The sequence below is a fragment of the Bubalus bubalis genome, chromosome X (genome assembly GCF_019923935.1).
Source record: "Bubalus bubalis isolate 160015118507 breed Murrah chromosome X, NDDB_SH_1, whole genome shotgun sequence".
Lineage (NCBI taxonomy): Eukaryota > Metazoa > Chordata > Mammalia > Artiodactyla > Bovidae > Bubalus > Bubalus bubalis.
In genome coordinates, this window is record NC_059181.1 from 84,488,585 (window position 1) to 84,508,668 (window position 20,084).

General features: G+C 39.8%; 1 protein-coding gene across 13 annotated transcripts in view; it reads right to left on the reverse strand.

The window, feature by feature from the left end:
- Positions 1 to 20,084, reverse strand: part of TMEM164 (transmembrane protein 164) — a 174,909-nt gene that overhangs the window by 65,005 nt on the left and 89,820 nt on the right. For 12 of the 13 annotated variants that reach the window (XM_045164380.1, XM_045164381.1, XM_045164383.1 and 9 more), the window contains one exon: positions 7,164 to 7,230. The exons of the other annotated variant lie outside the window; for it this stretch is intronic. In XM_045164380.1, the coding sequence (XP_045020315.1) occupies positions 7,164 to 7,230 (67 nt within the window). The remainder of the gene's footprint in view (positions 1 to 7,163; positions 7,231 to 20,084) is intronic. 13 annotated transcript variants of the gene reach the window in all.

Here is a 20,084-nt window from a genome sequence, read left to right on the forward strand (position 1 = left end):
GTGTTTTTCTTTTTTTTAATATGTTGAAAAATAACCCCTTTTGCATTGATGGTACTTATTTTTTATTTCTTCTTTCCTGTATTTTACAAATTTTCATTACTAAATATGACTTTTGCTGTCATCAGGAAAACAGCATTATTTTAAGTGGTTTAAAAATAATTCACTTGGGAAAAATATCTCCCATCCCTCTGGTATCACACCTAAGACATACTGGACATGCTTGCAAAAGATCCCTGGAATTTCTCTGCAATACAGAGGCTTGGGTTGATGGACTAATTCACTTATTCTATCTGTGGATACCACCATGTGCTGGGTGCCCTGCATAGAGCAGATACCACAAAAGACACTATCCTTGCCCACAGACATTAGTTATGATGCAGGCCTGGAAGCCTGCCAAGAGGCTGAATATACACTTCAACCAAACTATGGAGTGCTAAGCAGCTATTGGAAAACAATTGAGCTACGTTCACACCTGAAGAGATTACAGATTCTACAATTAGGTTAAAGGAAAATACACTGGAGGAATGTTTATAGTTCAATGCCGATTGCACAAGAAACCTACAACCAAACAAACCAACAACCCTAGAAATGCGAACATCTCCATCTGTACTTATGGGCAAAAGAAAAATGTGGAAACATACAAACAGTTAACACAACTTACCCTTGGGGAGACAGGATTGAAAGTTGATGAGGTTAAAAGATTGGCTTTCTCTTTATACTTGTCTGATTAAATGGTTTTTTCAAGGAGCATATATTTTTAAAAAAATCCTGAAAGTATAATCAGTCCTCCAAATCTCTAATGGATATTGTATAAAATTTACACAAAAACTTGACTTGGCTTAATACTTGAAAATCAAATGAAATAATTAGGAAAGAGGTGGAAGGAAACCCTTGAGCTTTCATATCAGAAAGACAGATGTTCTCAGGCCAGTTCTGTCAATTCTTGTGTGTCCCCGAGCAAGTTATGTAAACTTTCTAAGGTTTAATCTGTTAAATGGCAGTGCTAACCAGATGGCTCAGTGGTAAAGAATCCGCCTGCCAATGCAAGAGACATGGGTTTGATCCTTGGGTCAGGAAGATCCCCTGGAGAAGGAAATGGCAGTTCACTCCAGTATTCTTGCCTGGGAAATTCCCTAGACAGAGGAGCCTGACGGGCTACAGTCTACGGGGGTCTCAAAGAATCAGACATGACTTAGCAACTAAATAACAACAAATGAAACCAAGGGCAGTCATCAGCTAGATTTCTTAAACCATAACTTGCTTAATAAGTAACATTCTGTAACCTGCCTTCGCCAAACAAGCTCTCCTTAATTGTTCTTGCAAACTGTATACCTTTCAAGCTGTGTATAGCTTAGACAATGTATCACAAGACTCCTTTAGCCACCCCCTATAGACAGCAGCTCTGATATTATAGTAATGGTTGCTTAAGTTGTTTTCTCAGGAATATGGAGCTAGTCTAGCCATTTCAAAGTGGTCAAGACCATCAACCATTCAGCTGAGACTGAGAGTATCTGATGGATTACCTTTTGATATCAGAGGGCCAAAAACTCCATCCTCAGATCATGCTAAGGTCACCATTTTCTGAACATGCATCTCAAGAAGAAGTACATAACTCGGCTACACTTGCACAGAACTCTGACTACTTTGTCATCTTCTTGCCTCCAGCCATCTTTCCCCAGGCCTCAGACCACCCTGCTTCTTTGTCCCATAAATATCCTAAGCCCCTCAACTTGGGGGAGATGGATTTGAGATTGGTTCTCCTCGCTTGGCTGCCTTGTAGGGCAAGCCTCAGCATTTGGCTTCCTGCACACTGGGCAATTGAACCTGGTACAGTAACACTAATATCCACCTTTCACAGGGTTTCTGTGAAGATCAAAAAGACTAATAATTAACAACTAATGCTGATGGAGGACTTCCCATCTGCCAGGTGCTGTGCTACATGCTTTACACATATTAACTGATTTAATCCTCAGAGCAGCTTTAGGAGGGAGGCACTTAGATCACCTCCATATCATAGATGAGAGCATGGAAGCCCATTCAAGTTATGTAACTTTGCCAAGTTCCCTTTCTCCCTCCCTCCCATACATACGCAGCACAGTCAGGGTATGAACCTGGAAAATCAGATCCCTGAGTTCATACTCTTAACAACTCTACTAGGGTGACATATTTGTATTTGTGAAAGATTCTGTGGTTGAAAAGCCCCATCTCCCTGTAAGAATTATTACTGGTGGTGGAAAAGGTAAGAAGTACACATAAAATCAAAACACTTCAAGGGCTAAAAGACGTGACAGAAGCAGTGTCACAGGATGTCTTCTGGTGATTGGCAAGTAAGTGGCAAAGTCTATATACACAAACTGGAGTTCATGACTCTCCATCCTGCTCTTTAGACTCTCAAGGAGAATCTACTATTTCCTGCCTCCATACCTCTGGTCCCTTAGTTGAACTGTCACCTGCCTCTGCAATTTGCATGCACATTCTAATAGACCTTCAAGGCTTGGTTCAGGCTTTACTTTTGCATGGAGCATTTCTGGACCACTTCATCCAATGACCTCTTCAGGACGCAGTGCATTAGAGCTCAAAGTCTTTAGATTTAGTTTTAGTATTTACAAATCATGTAACTCTGAGCAAGTCATTTAGCTTCTCCAAACCCCAGTTTCCTCACAGGTAAAATCAGGTTGTTGTGAGAATTAAATAAGAATATTAATAAATTACCTGGCACACATTCACATTAGATGCTCAATAAATGTTGTTATTAACCCTCTTCCCATTTTTGTAGAAGTTGGAACAATTACAATTTAGCGATTAAGCCTGTATTGCCTTGCAATTCTCCTTTCTTGTGATTTTGACTCTAACATCGCAATCACGTCTAAGGCATTTGTGCCTTATCCTTCTAACTAGACCACAAGTTCCTTGAGGGCTGGGAATGAACTCTGGTTGCTTTTGCATATCCTGAAGCATATAGCACAATATTTAACAAAAAATGTGCTCAATAAAAATTTGGACTGACTGGTATGGCTGTGCTGGCATTCTGTAAGACTCTCAAAGATTAATCTCAAAATACAGGCAGTAATTAGACCTATTCTAGGCCAGTCCCTAGAATTTGCTGGAACCCCAGGCTTTCTCAACACCCTCCATGTCCCCTATACACTTTGCATTCATCTGATCAGAAACACATTGGCCTTTGTAGAAGGTTGAGGCACAATTTTGCCTGAATCAATTCTTCAGAAAGCTAAGGCCTCTTTTGAAAACAAGCTTTTTCTATTTTAAGTACTGTCAAGAAAGTAAAGGGACATTCTGTCCCTAGTTCAAGTCCAAAACCCAAACTATAACTTTTTAAAATAGCTCAATTTGCCACTCACAGAAATAACTTTTCTAGGTCAATTAGCACGTTTCAATGTACCAATTAGCACACAGTAAGATTCTCAAGCCGATTTGCATCCATGACAGCAAAGTGTTCCCAGCAGCACATATGGGTACAAGGTGTGCCGGCGGCAGTTACATCCCAAAAACATGATGGTGGATAGGGAGCAGCTGCCCCAGGAATGGAAAAAATCATTATTAACCTCTTCCACTCAGTCTGAGAGTTAGGAACATTCAAGAGAAACATCTAACAGAGAACAGGAACTGGGTAAAAGGGGAGGGGTGGTAAAGGAGGAAAACAGGAGCTAATGTAACAGATCAACATGGCTACACAATAAGGGGCAATTTTTGATAATGAGATAATAATATACTAGAGGCTTTGAGCCTTGATGAAGAAAGGAGCTTGATGAAAAGAATGATTATCATTCATCTCCTTATTGTTCTAGTAGAAGACAGATGGCTGCAAACATAAATATAGGCCAGGCTAGAGGCTTTGGTTGGAGAAGGGGCTGACACAGTGTTTGCAGTTTCTTTTCTCCCTTGCTCAGAATACTTCATATTCATAAGAAGTTGTCACGGACATTTGAGGGTAAAAGGCTCAGGGTTGGGAATGCAGCTTGGGTCCCGTGCCTCATTCTGAGGACCAGATCAACAGCTCTGCAAGGTAAGAGCTATAACTGAAAAGCTAATATGTAACCAAGTACCATGGGCACCCTGCTTAGCTCCCACATCTTGGCTTGCACTTTCCAGGAGGTGGTTTAGCCTGAAATGGATGACATTCTCTGCAAAGTCATGGGTATAGATAAGGAACCCCATCACCATCAGACCGAAAAACCACTGGCTATACAAGGAGCTACTAGGCAGTTCATCTATTCTCCAAGCCATGGACTACTTACTGACAGCTGGGGCTGGGGGATCTCAACAAGGGATCCATGGAGATAGGCTTCTGGGAGAAAGGGGCAGGAGGTGGCGGTCTGTGTCCCTCCTGAAATTGTATGCAAACTTGTCTTTGTGTATCTGGGAAGAGGCTCTATTATGCTCGTCAACTTATCAAAGAAGCCTACGACCCAACTCTTCTACTTGGACAGAAGCTAAGCAGCATCTCCAGCGTCTTAATTCACTAGCATTCATATTCAAACTCACCCTAAATGTCAATCAAACAAAGGAAAAGGGCTCTGAAGTCTGAGTTAGGAGACCTGGGTTCTAGGGGCAGCCACCTTGGCTTCTTAGGCAAGTCATTTATCCATCTAAGTTCCCCCTCTGGGCTTCCCTGGTGGCTCAGATGGTAAAGAATCCGTCTGCAATGCAGGAGTCCTGGGTTCGATCCCTGGGTTGGGAAGATCCCCTCGAGGAGGGCATGGCAACAACCCTCTCTGGTATTCTTGCCTGGAGAATCCCCAGGGACAGAGGAGCCTGGCAGGCTACAGACCATGGGGTTGCAAAGAGCCAGACATGACTAAGCACAAGTTTCCCCTCTAGAAGATTAGCTCAGACAAGCTTTCAGCTCTCTGATAATCTAATAATAGTTCCATGATACATTTCCCTTCCTTCCCTCCAAGAAACAAAAGTGCACTTGCCCTTAAGGCACTTCATCTGAAGTCAAAAAGAGACCTATTCTGAAATCCTGGTGGTGAAGAGTACTTACTTGTAATATGGGCCATTGGAATAAATCTTCTTTCTTCTAAGGTGTCAGCTTCTAAGATGAAGAACCAGGAGGAACTTGGAGCTGGGCATTCTCCAGCTGGTCTGCAAGTCCCAGTGCCAATAAGGCACAGGGCAGAAGACCACATGGAAATTCACTGATGATCCACATCCTTTAGCTGACTGTGGAAATTTCCTCTAACTCCCTCACTGTCTTTATATATGAGTGCATACACGTTTGTATTACTGGTATACACACCAATTAGCTCATTCTATTTTCCTTGTTTCCTCATTATAGCTAAGGGGGAAAAAGAGGATTAGAAAGCATCAAGGGCCAAAAAGGAAGAAAGGGCAAAAAATGTCCAGAATTGACTTCCTGCCTAATTAGATCATCAGGCTTAAAGAGTTACCTACCTTCCTGTGCCTTATTTTGTCAATCTGAGCTCAAATAAGGGGTTGCAAAGTAAAAAGTCCTAAAGGCCAGGGTAGCCTAGGAGGGGTCCCAGCCATTTAAAGTAACCAGACCAAAGCCAATTGTCAAGACATATGCAAATAGAGCCACCATCCTGAGCTTTTATTTTAGAAAAGGAATACAAGATTATTTACCAGAGTGACTGGAGTCGCTAGTTAACACAGAGTTCATCAAAGAAATTTCGATGTTAAGGAAAGTTACTTGGACATTCTTGATAAACTGGCTGACTAAAGCTTGACATTTATTTAGAAAGTACTGGGGGTCATAACAAATATAATAACAAATCTGCTATTAGAGAGGGGAAGAAGCGAAAAGGGGGAAAGGGAGGGAAGGAAGGAAGGAAGGACAAAGGAGGGATGGACGAAAGGAAAGAATTTCTACTGATGGACTCTCTGAACGTCAGTTTCCTCCTCTATAACAAGAGGCTATAATACTCGGCCTTCACACAACTTAATAGCTACCTCCCACAACTGTTATTTGAAGTGAAGTCGCTCAGTCGTGTCCAACTCTTTGAGACCCCATGGACTGTAGCCTACCAGGCTCCTCTGTCCATGGAATTTTCCAGGCAAGAATACTGGAGTGGGTTGCCATTTCCTTCTCCAGGGGATCTTCCCAACCCAGGAATTGAACCCAGGTCTCCTGCATTGTAGGCAGACGCTTTTACCATCTGAGCCACCAGGGAAGTCTATTATTTGAAATGACCTTGTAAAGTATGAAATGCTATCCAAAGAGGAAGGATTATCATTTTGAGATTTAAACTGTGATATTAATACATGAGGCAAATTTAAGTCATGAAAACAGAAAGCAGTAGGAATTATTTCATGTGTGAATTCTTGCCCTGAGTTTTCTCAGCCAGCCTGCTAATCCCTCTGCAGCCCCACATATGGGAGTCTGAGGACAGGGCCCGGCCACTCAAGCCCTACATTCCCACTTCTCTCTGTACTGGTTTAGCACCCAGCCACCTGCCACAGTGGGGTTTTACTTGCTAGCCACTGGGGAGATGTGTGGGCCAGACTTCTCTGTGGGTTTGAGGGAACAGGGAAGAAATCTAATTCTTGCCCAAAGGCATCTCTGGCAAAGCAGGCTGCCTTTGAGGCTCCCCAGTAGATTATTCTGGGCCAATGTGGCTGAATCCACACTGGAGGCCCTTACAATACCTGGAAGCCTTGGTTGAATGGGTGGAGCCTCCTTTCTCTTCACCAAACCCTTCCAAAAGCTTCTGTAGGCTTTTTTGATCTGTTCTGGTTCTGGCCTAAACCCTTACTAAAGCCCCAGAGTTCCATACCATACTCTTACCCTCATCAAGCTCCATTACATCCAAACAGGGTTGCATCACATCTCAACACTGAACGTGTAGATATGTAAAAACTTACATGGAGGGATCAAAGGTAGAAATTACCATGATTAATATAAATAAGCTAAAAGGATATATTGCATAGCACAGAGAATATAGCCAATATTTCATAATCACTTTAAATGGAGCTTAACCTATAAAAACATTGAATCACTATGCTATACATCTAAAACTAATATAATATTCCCAACCACCTATACTTGAATAAAAAAGATTAAAAAAATAAAAACTCACATGGGGACATGACCCAAGGATGAGGACAAGCACTGGATAACATAGGAACGAGCAAATACCATTTTGTATGTTGCTGGTATATTTCTAGAAGGGGCCACTTACCAGCCGCGTATTCACCACAGGAAACAGCAGAGCAAGAAGAGCTCCATTCAACATGTGCATCTGTAGCCTGGAGAGGAAAAAAGATAAAGTGCAGGTCACACTCTGACTGTGATGCAGAGGCAGACAAAAATGTGTCAGGTTATGCCATGCCAGATGGGAGAGCATGTATACAAGAGGTTGTGTGAGTCAAACAGAACACTGGAGTTGGCATACATGCGTAATAAATTAAAAGCAGCACATTTTGCATTAGCTGAAATGTTCTGAAGAGCACCAGTGCCACCTCAAAATCCCCCAAACACTTGGTGAACAGGCTTTGGTTGCAACACTTCATTGCATAATTAGCTCTGGGCTCCCTAAACATTCGGTCCGTCCCAATCTCAGCTCCAACTGCTGTGGCTCAGGCAGCCTAACAAAGGGGCACTGCGGGAGCCAGGTGTTATTACAGGACTGTGTTATTACAGTAGAGACCTATTTCTCAGAGCCAGGTTGCTTATTTACACAGCCAGGTCCAATCCTCCTCCCCAAACAGAGATCTAGGCAGGAAAAGGGCAGCAAATACAACCCAGGAAGACAACGTCAGTGTTTTGCAAATGGGCTCTCTCACTTTCTTAGAAATACCTTCGGGCAGAAGTGGCAGCCTTCCAAGCTTTCTTTTATCTATTTTACATATGGGGTTCTGTGATTAAAAAGCAAAACAAAAAAGAAAAGGAGAAAACCACTAGTCTCCAGCATTGGGTAGTGATCCTGTTTCCCAAATCCAGACTTGTTAAAACACATGCTACTGCTAAAGTCACTTCAGTCGTGTCCGACTCTGTGCAACCCCAAAGACAGCAGCCCACCAGGCTCCCCCATCCCTAGGATTTTCCAGGCAAGAACACTGGAGTGGGTTGCCATTTCCTTCTTCAATGCATGAAAGTGAAAAGTGAAAGTGAAGTCGCTCAGTCGTGTCCAACCCTTAGCATGGACTGCAGCCTACCAGGCTCCTCCGTCCATGGGATTTTCCAGGCAAGAGTACTGGAGTGGGGTGCCATTGCCTTCTCCAAAACACATGCTAGGAACCCTTTATAAGTCAAGAGCAAGCAGGTCAGGATCAAACTCCACCTGTGTGAGCTGTGGGAATAGGCTGAGGCAGCTTCCTTCATCATTCAAGGCAAGTGGGCCCTGACAACTGAGGAAGAAGCAAAGAATGACAGCCTCTTCCTCCTGCAGAAAAGCTAATTTGATGGGTCATATACAACACCACTGAGTCAGCGTGGCTTCTGGACCTCAAGTTCACTCTTGCAAGATCACACACACACACACAAACACACACTCACATCAGTCTCACGATAACCAGGATCTCTCTTATGCCCTTACTGGGACCTAGAAGAACATGAGCTCTTCTCTTGGAACTCACGGACCTGTGCCTAAGACTAACAGACCATGTTGTTAGGAGTCCCCACGGGAACACCACACAAGCCCCAAGGCTGCTTTTGGTTTCCCCCAGTCTGTTTCTTTCAGCTGCTTGTTGCTGGCAATGCTGTGATGATGGTGATCTGCACTTAACATAACCTAGGCAAGTATCAAAGTAACTGCTTTAGGTAAGTAAACGCTCTCACTGAATTTTTACAGCAATTTTATGAGATGGGTACAATTATTTATTTGTCACATTTTGTGGATGAGGAAACCAGGCTGAGAAAGGTGAAGTGACTTCATCAACGCCATAGGACAGTAGAGTCACAATGCAAACCCAGGTTTATCTGACTCTGAACTCTTATGTCCATCTTGCTATCTTGCATCAGAGCCTGCCTCCCTTCCTCCACTGCAAATATGACCTCAAGTAAAGAGTTAGGGGTGCTCCACTTTCCTTCCTTTTGCTTTCAGGGGTCTCTCTTACCACCTTCTTCATCCCCTGCTCCAGGTTTAATGAGCTTTCAGGTGATGACTGTCAGGAGCTTGCTCTTAGACCATGCCAGACCAGCAGTCCTACAGTTTAAGAGGGCTTAGCTTGATCCATAAAAGGGAGGAGGCACATCAATGCAATGTCACTCCTGCCTCCCTGGATTGGCACATTTTTAAAACAGGGTCTTTCTAGGAGGCACCTCATACTCTCAGAAACTGAGTGGTGAAAACTCTGGCTCAAACCTCAATGCCTGGAGCAGGGGTCCTTAACAGCCATTCTGCGGCTGTTAAGGGGGTAAAGTAACACATGCCCAACTCTGTCCCTGGACACTCCTAAGTGACAATCACAGCAAAAACATTCACCCCGGCAGAGAAAAAAATCTCACTGATAGTAGAGGTAAAGCTGACCTCTAGTACCAGGCTTTGCCACTGGCCTTAAAAGAATGTCATTTACACAAGGCCAAGTAGATACTTGGGCACCAAAACTTAAATCCTGAGGATGATGGAACTGATCCCAAAGGCCCATGAATGGCCAAAGATAAAGAAGATAAAAGTCAACATCAAGATTCAAAATAAACAACCTAGATAAAGACAAGTCTTGTTCTGGGCCCTCAAAATTCAGTTCCACAAGCTACATACAGGCCAAAAGGTGAATTATCCTTAATATAGAAAAAGGTCTTATATATCACTAATTTAAAATATATCTAATACATCAATATATTGAGCAATTTCATGTGCCAATCACTGGAGTAAATATTCAAATGCATCATCTCATTGAATCTTCATGTTTTTTATGATAATCAGTACCATTTTCAACCTCATAGCTGAGAAAACCAAAGCACTAAGTGATTAAGTGACTTGCCCAAGATCACATAGATAATAAGAGACAGAGGGAGAGGTCACATTCAGATTTCATCAAGTTCCCAGCCTGTGTTTCTGCTGCTGTATCCTGCACTTTAAATTCATCATATGAACATTACAAATGTTGTGTGTGTGTGTGTGTATGCCAGATAAGAGACCATGGGGCAGGGAAGATCATTCCTAAGAGCAACAGAAGTCCTTATGTGTTCTGTGGCAAAGCTGGCCCAACTACCTAGCTGCACTGCCCTCTACAGGCCCAGGGCACAGTCCAACAGGTAAATGATTGCCCATCAGAGTTTTTGCTTTGTACCACCTCCAGCCTGCCTCCCAGATTCCTATTGGATACTGGAAATGGATAATGAACCACTAGAAAAGCCAGTGAGAGGGCTTCCCTGGTGACTCAGTGGTAAAGAATCTGCCAACCAATGCAAGAGACACAGGTTTAATCCATGATCCGGGAATATCCCACATGCCTTGGATCCACTAAACCCGTGCACCACAACTATTGAGCCCACATACCACAACTACAGAGGCTGGGGCGCCCTAGAGTCTGCGCTTTGCAATGAGAAAAGCCACTGCAATGAGAAGCCCGCAACTAGAGAAAAGCCCATGCAGCAATGAAGACCCAGCAGAGCCAAAACATAAAAGAAACAAAATTATTCAGAAAAAAAACAAAGAACATCCAGTGAGAGTTCCCTCATCTGTACAATGGGAATAATAATAGTATCAACTCACAAAATTATAAGTGGTTGATATATATATATAAAGTGCTTTTAAAAAGTGCATGGCATATATTAAGACTCAGATATACATTTCTTAAATAAATGGTGAAGAGCTCATCTAAAAGCCTCAAGATTAAAAAGGGAGAGGGATCATGAACCACTGGGGAAAGCTTAACTGTTATAAAAGTTCAAAGTGTGACAAAAAGGTCAAGAGAGAGCAAAAGGACAGATTGAAGGCCAGAACCATACAGTAGAGATGGGAGATGGACCCCAGGTCAGTCACACTTATAAACCTTCTGGCTGGTTCTAACACTTGGCCATTACCATTGTCACAAATATTTTGCCAGCTTTTTCTGTTTCTATGTAGGATACTTGCTAAGTTATCTTAGTTGGTAAGAACCGGGGGCAAAATGGCAATTGTTATGGGTTTGATCTCTGTCACGTCAGTTATTTCATTGAATTTTGGCTACAACCGTTAGTCCACTACTGTGTGTTAATATCATTTCAGGTGCTATAGAGAAATGTGCTTAGTTGCTGAGTCTTATCTGACTCTTTGCGACCCCATGGACTCTAGCCCACCAGGCTCCTCTGTCCATGGGATTTCCCAGGCAAGAATACTGGAGTGGGCTGCCATTCCCTTTTCCAGGGGATCTTCCTGACCCAGAGATTGAACCTAGGTTTCCTGCATTGCAGGCAGATTCTTTACTGTCTAAGCCACCAGGGAAGCCCAGAGAAAAGGAGATCAATATAATTAAGATGTAGTATTTGTCTTCAAGAAAACTGACAGTCTTATTAAGAAGCCAAGAAATTGAAAATTTAGAGGAAAAGTAGTATAATGGTTAAGAACTTTGTTTGGAATCAAAAGTGAAAGAAAGTGAAGTTGCTCAGTCATGTCCAACTCTTTGCAACCCCAGGGACTGTAGCCTACAAGGTTCCTCTGTCCAAGGGATTTTCAAGGGATTTTCCAGGCAAGAATACTGGAGTGGGTTGCCATTTCCTTCTCCAGGAGATCTTCCCGACCCAGGGATTGAACCCGGGTCTCCTGCATTGTAGGCAGACGCTTCACTGTCTGAGCCACCAAGGAAGTCATAACTACATTCAAATCCCAGCTCTACTACTTACTGGCTGAGTGACTTTGGACAAACCACTTAAGATATGTGATTCAGGCACTTCCCTGATGGCCCAGTGGCTAAGACTCTGCACTTCCACTACAGGGGATACAGGTTCAAGCCCTTGTTGGGAAACTAAGATCCCACATGCCCCGTGGCACAGTCAAATGAATAAGTAAATAATAAAAAGATTTTAAAAAATAAAGAAAAAATATGTGATTCAGTTTTCTCAGTAATAAAATGGGGCTAATAACAGCACCAATTAAAAGAATTGTTAAGAGATGTGGTAAGACTATGTAAAGTGATCAACACAGTACGTAGGACATAGTAAGAACTCAATACATCATAACTATTATAATCCTTAATGCAGCAACGTAAATGAATATCATATTATTATTCATAATAAATGAAGCTATTACAAAATCCTCATGAGATGATGTATATTTGAATTTAACACTTGATTACAACCAAGAATCTAAAGATATGGAACAGATAAAAGTTCTCTGAGTGCCTGGAAAGGAAAATTTATAGAAAGGATTTCTCAAATGAAATTATAAAATATTTTGAATGGAACAAAAAATTAAAATACATTAAAATACAACATGTGAAAATGTGTAAGATGCTTATAACTGAAAATTCTTATTTTAGGAAAAAAGCATGATCTCAAAGCAGTAAACCAAGATTCCAACTTGAGAATTCAGAAAAAGAAAAGCACAATAACCCCAAAGCAAGCAGAAGGAATGAAATAATAAAGGCAGAAAGCAATGAATATGAAAACAAATATAATCAATGAAACCAAAAGTTCACCTTTGAAAAATCAATATAATTGCAAAGCCTCTACGCAGTATGACATGGATAAAAAGAGAATGCAAAAGCTATCAATATCAGGAAGTAAAGAAGGGAAATCACTACAGATCCCCAGGAATTAAGAAGATAATAAGAATATACTATGAATATTTCTATGCACATAATTCAACAACTGAGATAAAATGGAGAATTTCCTCTAAATCCACAAGCCACTAAAACTCACCAAAGATGAAACATATAACCTGACTAGTTCTATTAAAGAAATTATGTACACACACACACTGGAATATTATTCAGCCACAAAAAAGAAACCTTGCTATTTGTGACAACATGGATGAACCTTGAGGGCATCATGCTAAGTGAAATAAGGCAGAGAAAGACAAATTACTGCATGATCTCCCTTATATGGAGAATCTAAAAACAAACAAATAAACAAAATGATAAACTCATAGATTTGGAGAACAGACTGGTAGTTGCCAGAGGCTGGGAGTGTGGGATGTGCACACTGGGTGAAGGAGGTCAAAACTTCTAGTTGTAAAATAGATAAGTTATGGTGATGTAATGTACATGACATTACATGGTGACTATAGTTACTGCACTGGACATTTGAAAGTTGCATAACAGGACAAATCTTTAAAATTCTTGTCACAAGGAAAAAAAAGTAACTATGTGTGGTGATAGATATTAGCCAGACTTACTATGGTGATCATTTCACAGTATACACAAATATCAAAACTATTATATAATATACTGGAAAGTAAGACTCTGATGCTGGGAGGGATTGGGGGCAGGAGGAGAAGGGGACGACAGAGGATGAGATGGCTGGATGGCATCACCGACTTGATGGACGTGAGTTTGAGTGAACTCCGGGAGATGGTGATGGACAGGGAGGCCTGGCATACTGGGTTTCATGGGGTCGCAAAGAGTCGGACACGACTGAGCGACTGAACTGAACTGAACTGAATGTAATGTTACATGTCAATTACATCTCAATAAAAAATGTGTAGTTAAAAATATTCTGAATAAGACTCACGTGGCTTCAGTAACCAAATCTACCAGATATTTATACAATCTGGTTCAGAATACTGAAAAGGAGTAAGTATGTCTCAACTCATTTTATGAGGTCATTATTACCCAGATACCAAAACTAGTGCCAAAGAATTGATGCTTTTGTGTGGTGCAGGAGAAGACTCTTGAGAGTCTCTTGGGCTGCAAGGAGATCAAACCAGTCAATCTTAAAGAAAATCAACCCTGAATATTCATTGGAAGAACTAATGCTGAAGCTGAAGCCCCAATACTTTGGCCACCTGATGTGAAGAGATTAATCATTGGAAAAGACCTTGATGCTGGAAGAGATTGAAAGCAAGAGAAGGGGGGCAGCAGAGGATGAGATGGTTAGACAGCATCACAAACTCAATGGACAAGAATTTGAGCAAACTCCGGGAGATAGAGGAAGACAGAGGGGCCTGGCTTGCTGCAGTCCATGGGGTCACAAAGAGTCAGCCATGACTTGGCGACTGAACAACCACCACCAAAACTAGAGAGGAGTGGGTGTGAGGGGAGGTGGAGATGTTGAGTGGAGGAGGGGGAGGAGGAGGAGAAAGAGGAAAATTAAAAATAAACTAAAATCTTCATGAACACAAACACTAATATCCTCAATAAAATGGTAGCAAATCTAATGCAGCAATATAAAAAGAACACCACTCCATGACCAAAAAGGGTCTGTCCTCATCATGAAAGGTTGATTCAATATCTGAAATTCAGTTAATGAATTTCACCAAATTAACAGTATAAAGAATAAAAAGTATATGATCATGAAACACCTATTTATGATTTTAAAAACCCAATAAACTAGCAATTGGAGGGAACTTCCTCAATCTGATGGCTTCCTGGGTGGCTCAATGGTAAAAGAATCTGCCTGCCCATGCAGGAGATTAAGGAGATCTCCCTACCCAGGAGATTCAATTCCTGGGTAAGGAAGATGCCCTGGAGTAGGAAATGGCAACCCACTCCACTGTTCTTGCCTGGGAAATCCCATGGACAGAGGAGCCTGGCGGGCTACAGTCCATGGGGTCACAAAAAGTTGGACATGACTGAGCACACATGCACTCCTCAACCTGATAAAGGACATCTAAAAAATGTTATGCCCCAAATCATACTAAATGATGAAAGACCGAATGCTCCCCCCATTAACATCAGGATCAAGACAAGGATGCCCATTTGCAGCACTCCAATTCAACATCATGCCAGTAGTCTTACCCAGTGCAGTAAAACAACAAAAATAACAGAGATTGGAAAGGAAGAAATAATACTGTCCCTGTTTTCAAAGAATTATTATATGTGTAGAAAATCCCTAGGAATCAACAAAAAAGTTCCTAAAACTAATATATGATTAGCAAGGTTAGTTGCTAAAACTAATATATAATTAGCTAAGTTTAAGGATTGCAAGGTCAACACAAACATTTCTGCATAATAGCAGGGTTAAACTGGAAATCAAATTTTTAAAAATATATACTATTTACATTACCTCTTCCAAAACTGAAATACTTGGGTATAAATCTAAATAATATATGTACAAAATCTATATGCTGAGAACTACAAAAGGCTGATTAAAGAAATTAGAGATCTAAATATATAAATACATATGTATTCAAGGATTGAAAGGCTCAACATAGAAAAGATATCAATTCTCATCAAAATTATCAATAGATTCAATGCAAATCTAATCAAAACCATAGAAGGATATTTTGTAGACAACAGTGAACTGACTCTAAAATGTATATGAAAGGGCAAAGAAAGAAAAGCTAGGATAAATTTGAAAAAGCAGAAGATGAAAGAATCACACTACCTTATTTTAAGGCTTCCTATATAAAATTATAGACTTCCCTGTAGCTCAAATGGTAAAGAATCTGCCTGCGATGCAGGAGACCAGGGTTCGATCCCTAGGTTGTGAAGTTCCTCTGGAAAAGGGAATGGCAATACACTCCAGTATTCCTGCCTGGAGAATTCCATGGACAGAGAAGCCTGGCAGGCTACAGTCTGTGGGGTCGCAAAGAGTCAGACACGACTGAGCGACTAACACACACATACACACGTATAAAATTATAGTAATCAAAACAATGCAGTACTGGCCAAGAAGAGCCATATCAGTCAACAAAACAGAACAGTCCAGAAATAGACCCACACTGATATTGTAATTTGATTTTTCATCAGAAGCTTTGCAGGCCAGAAAGCATGGGCTGATACATATTCAAAGTGCTAAATAGGGAAAAACAAAACAAACAAAACACCTGTCAACCATGAATCCAACAATGTTATCCTTCAAAATAGGGAAATTAAGATATTTCCAGAAAAGCAAACACTGAGAGAGTTTGTTATGACTTGACCTACCCTGCAAGAAATGCTAAAGGGAGTCCTGCAGACTGAAATGAAAGAACATATCAGACAGTAAATCAAAGCTGTATGAAGAAATAAATATCTTCATAAAGGAAAAGACATGGGCAATTATAAAAACTAGTATTAGTGTAACAACAGTTTGAAAGAATAATTTTATCTATATGATTTAAGAGAGTAATACATTTCTATAAAACACATTAATCTAAAAGCTAGTGTTACTATTACTTTGGTTTATAATTCTACATTTTGCTTTCTAGATAATTTAAGAGACTAATGCATGTAAAATGATTAAGTTTGGGGGCATATTTGTATAGAGATATAATTTTGTGACATCTCTAACTAAAAGGGGTGGTGATGAAACTGTAAAGGAGCAGAGTTTTTGTATATTATTGAAATTAAGCTAATACAAATTCAGTGTAATAATTTACAAATTCAGTAATAAATTTAGGATGTTATATGTAATCTTCATGATAACCGCAAAGAAAATATTGGGTTCCCAAAAAAACTCATTCAGGTTTTTCTATAACAGCTTATGGAAAAACCCAAATAAACTTTTTGGCCAACCCAACAGTTGCAGAATACATGTAAAAGGAAACAAGTATTAAATTGTTATACTACCAAAATAATCAGCTAAACACAAAAGAGGACAGTAACAGAAGAAATGTGTGACAAAAGTTTATAAAGTATATAGAAAACAAATAGCAAAGTGACAGAACTCCCTGCTTATCAATATTAACTTTAAATGTAAATGGATTAAACTCTCTCTTGAAAGACAGAGATTGGTGGAATGGATAAAAAAATATGATCTAACTATATGCTGTCTACAAGAGATGTACTTTAAATCCAAAGACAGAAATAGGTTGAAAGTAAAAAGATGGAAAAAGATATTCCATGCAAATGGTAATGAGAGCAGAGGTGGCTATAATAAAATCAGACAAAAAAAGCTATAAATCAAGAGTTTACAAGAGATGAAGAAGAATATTATTTACTAGTAAAAGTTTCAATACAGCAAGAAGACATGACAATTACAAACATTTATGTACCTGATAATAGACTATCAAAATATATGAAGCAAAAACTGACCAAACTGACAGGAGGAATAGACAGTTCTACAAAAGGACTTGTAGACTTCAATACTCCACTCTCAACAGTCAGACAGAAGAAAAGCAAGAAATTCGAGGACTTGAACAACACAATACATCAACTAGATCTAACAAACATATACTTTATAACAAACACTTTGTTTTATAAAATGTTTTATAACAAAACACTTTTTTTCATAACAAACACTTTATTTTACCTGAAAACAAAATTTCTATTCTTCTCAAGTGCACGTGGGTCATTTTCCAGGATAGACCATAGATTAGGTGGCAAACTATTTCAAAAAATGTTAAAAGATAGATATTATACAAAATATCTTCCCTAACCATAACAGGATGGAGTTAGAAATCATGAACAGAAGTACAGGTGACCCTTGAACAATGAGGTGTGGGGTTAGGAGCACCAATACCCCATGCAATGGAAATCTGCATATAACTCTATAGTTGGCCCTCTGTATCCAAAGTTCCATATCCACGGACCTAACCAACTGCAAACTATGTAGTATTACAGTATTTATTGAAAAAATCCGTGTATAAGTGGACCCGTGCAGTACAAATCCATGTTATTGAAGAGTCAACTGTAAAATGGGAAAATTTACAAATTTGTAAAAATTAAAGACACTGTTAAAAATTAACAGACCAAAGAAGAAATCACAAGGGAAAGTAGAAAATGAAATGTAGATCAAAATTATAGTAAGATACTATCTTACACCATTAGAATGGCTACTATAAAAAAAGAAAATAACAAATGTTGGCAAAGATATGGACAAATTGGAACTCTTACACACTATTGGTGGGACTATAAAATGGTATAGCTGCTGTGTAAGAGTATGGCAGCTCTTCCAAAAATTAAAAATAGAAATATTACATGATCCATCAATTTAAATTCTGGGCATATACCCAAAAGAATTGAACGCGGGGGTTCTGTGGGATATTTGTATTCCCATGTTCATTGCAGCATTATTTACAATAGCTAAAACATGGAAGCAACCTAAGACGTGTCCATCAACAAGTGAATGGATAAACAAAATGTGGTATATACATACAAAGAAAGACCATTTTGTCTTAAAAATTCTGATACATGCTACAACGTGGATGAACCTTGAGGACATTATGCTAAGTGAAACACGCTGGTCACAAAAGAACAAATTCTGTATGCTTCCACTTACATGAGGTATCTACCTAGAGTAGTCAAAATCGTAAAGACAGAAATGCTGGTTGGCAGGGCCTGGGGATAGGAGGTATTGGGAATCATTGTTTAACAGGTACAGAGTTTCAGTTTTTGCCAAATCAAAGAGTTCTGGAGATGGACAGTGGTGGTGTTTGCACAACAACATGAATGTACTTAATGCCAGTGAACTACACAGTTAAAAATGGCTAAGATGTTACATAAGTTAAACTACATTTTATCATAATAAAAAATATCTCACAGAACTGTACACCAAAAAGCCAACCCTAATGTGGCATAATTAAATAAAATTCAAAAATATTTAAGAAGCAAAACACTGAACTCTCCCAGCCTCAGCTTTTAAAACCACAAAGTGATTCAAGATTCTAAGCCTTTTAAACAATGCTTTTTCACTCTAGTTTTAACACTAAAATCTTCCAAAGGTATAAAATATAGGTATAAATATAATAAAGACCTCTATGTCCAGCATCTCATTTTAACAAATTTGAACATTACTGGTTTGGTTGAAGTCTCATGTAACCTTCCTGAATACCATCTCTTCCATTCCTTAACCAGATGGAGCCTTTATTCTGAAGGTGTTGGGAGTCATTCCGATGTTTTATACATTATGAAACTTGTACATATCCACCAGCGATACATGTTATTATTTTATGTTTAGTCATTAAATAAATGATAAATTATATACTCTGTGTGTCTATGTATCCCCTTCTGCAAATTACATTTCATTCAACAGGGCTTCTTCTAATTATCCGTGCTGACACATGTAGTCTGTTTTTCACTGCTGTAAATTATTCAATTATATCACTATATTAGAAGGAAGTTATACGCTATCATGTTGATGGAAGTCTGGATCTACTTTTTTCCCTTCAGCCAGGAACTATGTTGCAATTTGCTTTCTGTAATTTGTATTATAAAAACAATAGGTATATTTCCATCACCCCAGAGCCTAGGGTCGTTACACTCTGACCTTCTGTTTCCATAAGCCCTTGGTTTGACAGTGCATACATTTTGTCCACTGTGTGAGGCCCCACAGCACAAGCCTGTCACACAGCAGGGAATGCAGTTAGGATCTTACATCTTTTAACGTGCTTATCAGAAAGCATGACAAAATCACTGAATCTAGGCGGAGGTCATACCCGTCTTTGGCATACTGTTCACCATCCAAAATGTTTGAAAATTTTCAGAATAAAAGTTTGAAAATAAAAAACAAGTAAAGGAAAACAAACAAGTACAACAGGAAGGCTTAGCTGGCTTGGCCTGTGGGCACAAAGATAACTTCCTGGTTGCAACTGGTGGTTTCCCACTTCCTTGCTCTGAACCAAATACAGTCACACAACTGCAGAGGCTCCAAAACCTTTCTTCCTGTTAATTTCAGGCAGTTGGCCAAAGGCTCCATCTGTAAGGCACCTAATAGAAGGCGTTACTTATCTGAAGGCAGCTTTCATTCTGAAATTCTACTTATCTGTGTAAGTGCAATTTTCCTTCCCTGGATCCTAAGTCTAACAGTGAAGTAAGTACACATATGGTAAAGCATCAGGACAAGGATAATTCTATTATTATTAACACCTATTGACTACTTAGTCTATGTGAGGTTTCATGCTAAGAGATTAACATGGATCATCGCTCATCTAATTGTCACCACCAAAGAAGTAGTTACTATTCATGGCCTTCTTTGACAAAGGAGGAAATAGATGCTAAGACCTTAAGCCTTGCTCAGCAGGTTTAAGAAGTAGCAGAACCACATCTACAACATAAGCCATCTACTTCCATTGTTCTCTTCAAGATTTCATCAAATCACATCTATCCAAGAAACCAAATGTCAAATAAAAGAGCACGGTTTAAATACATATTATGTC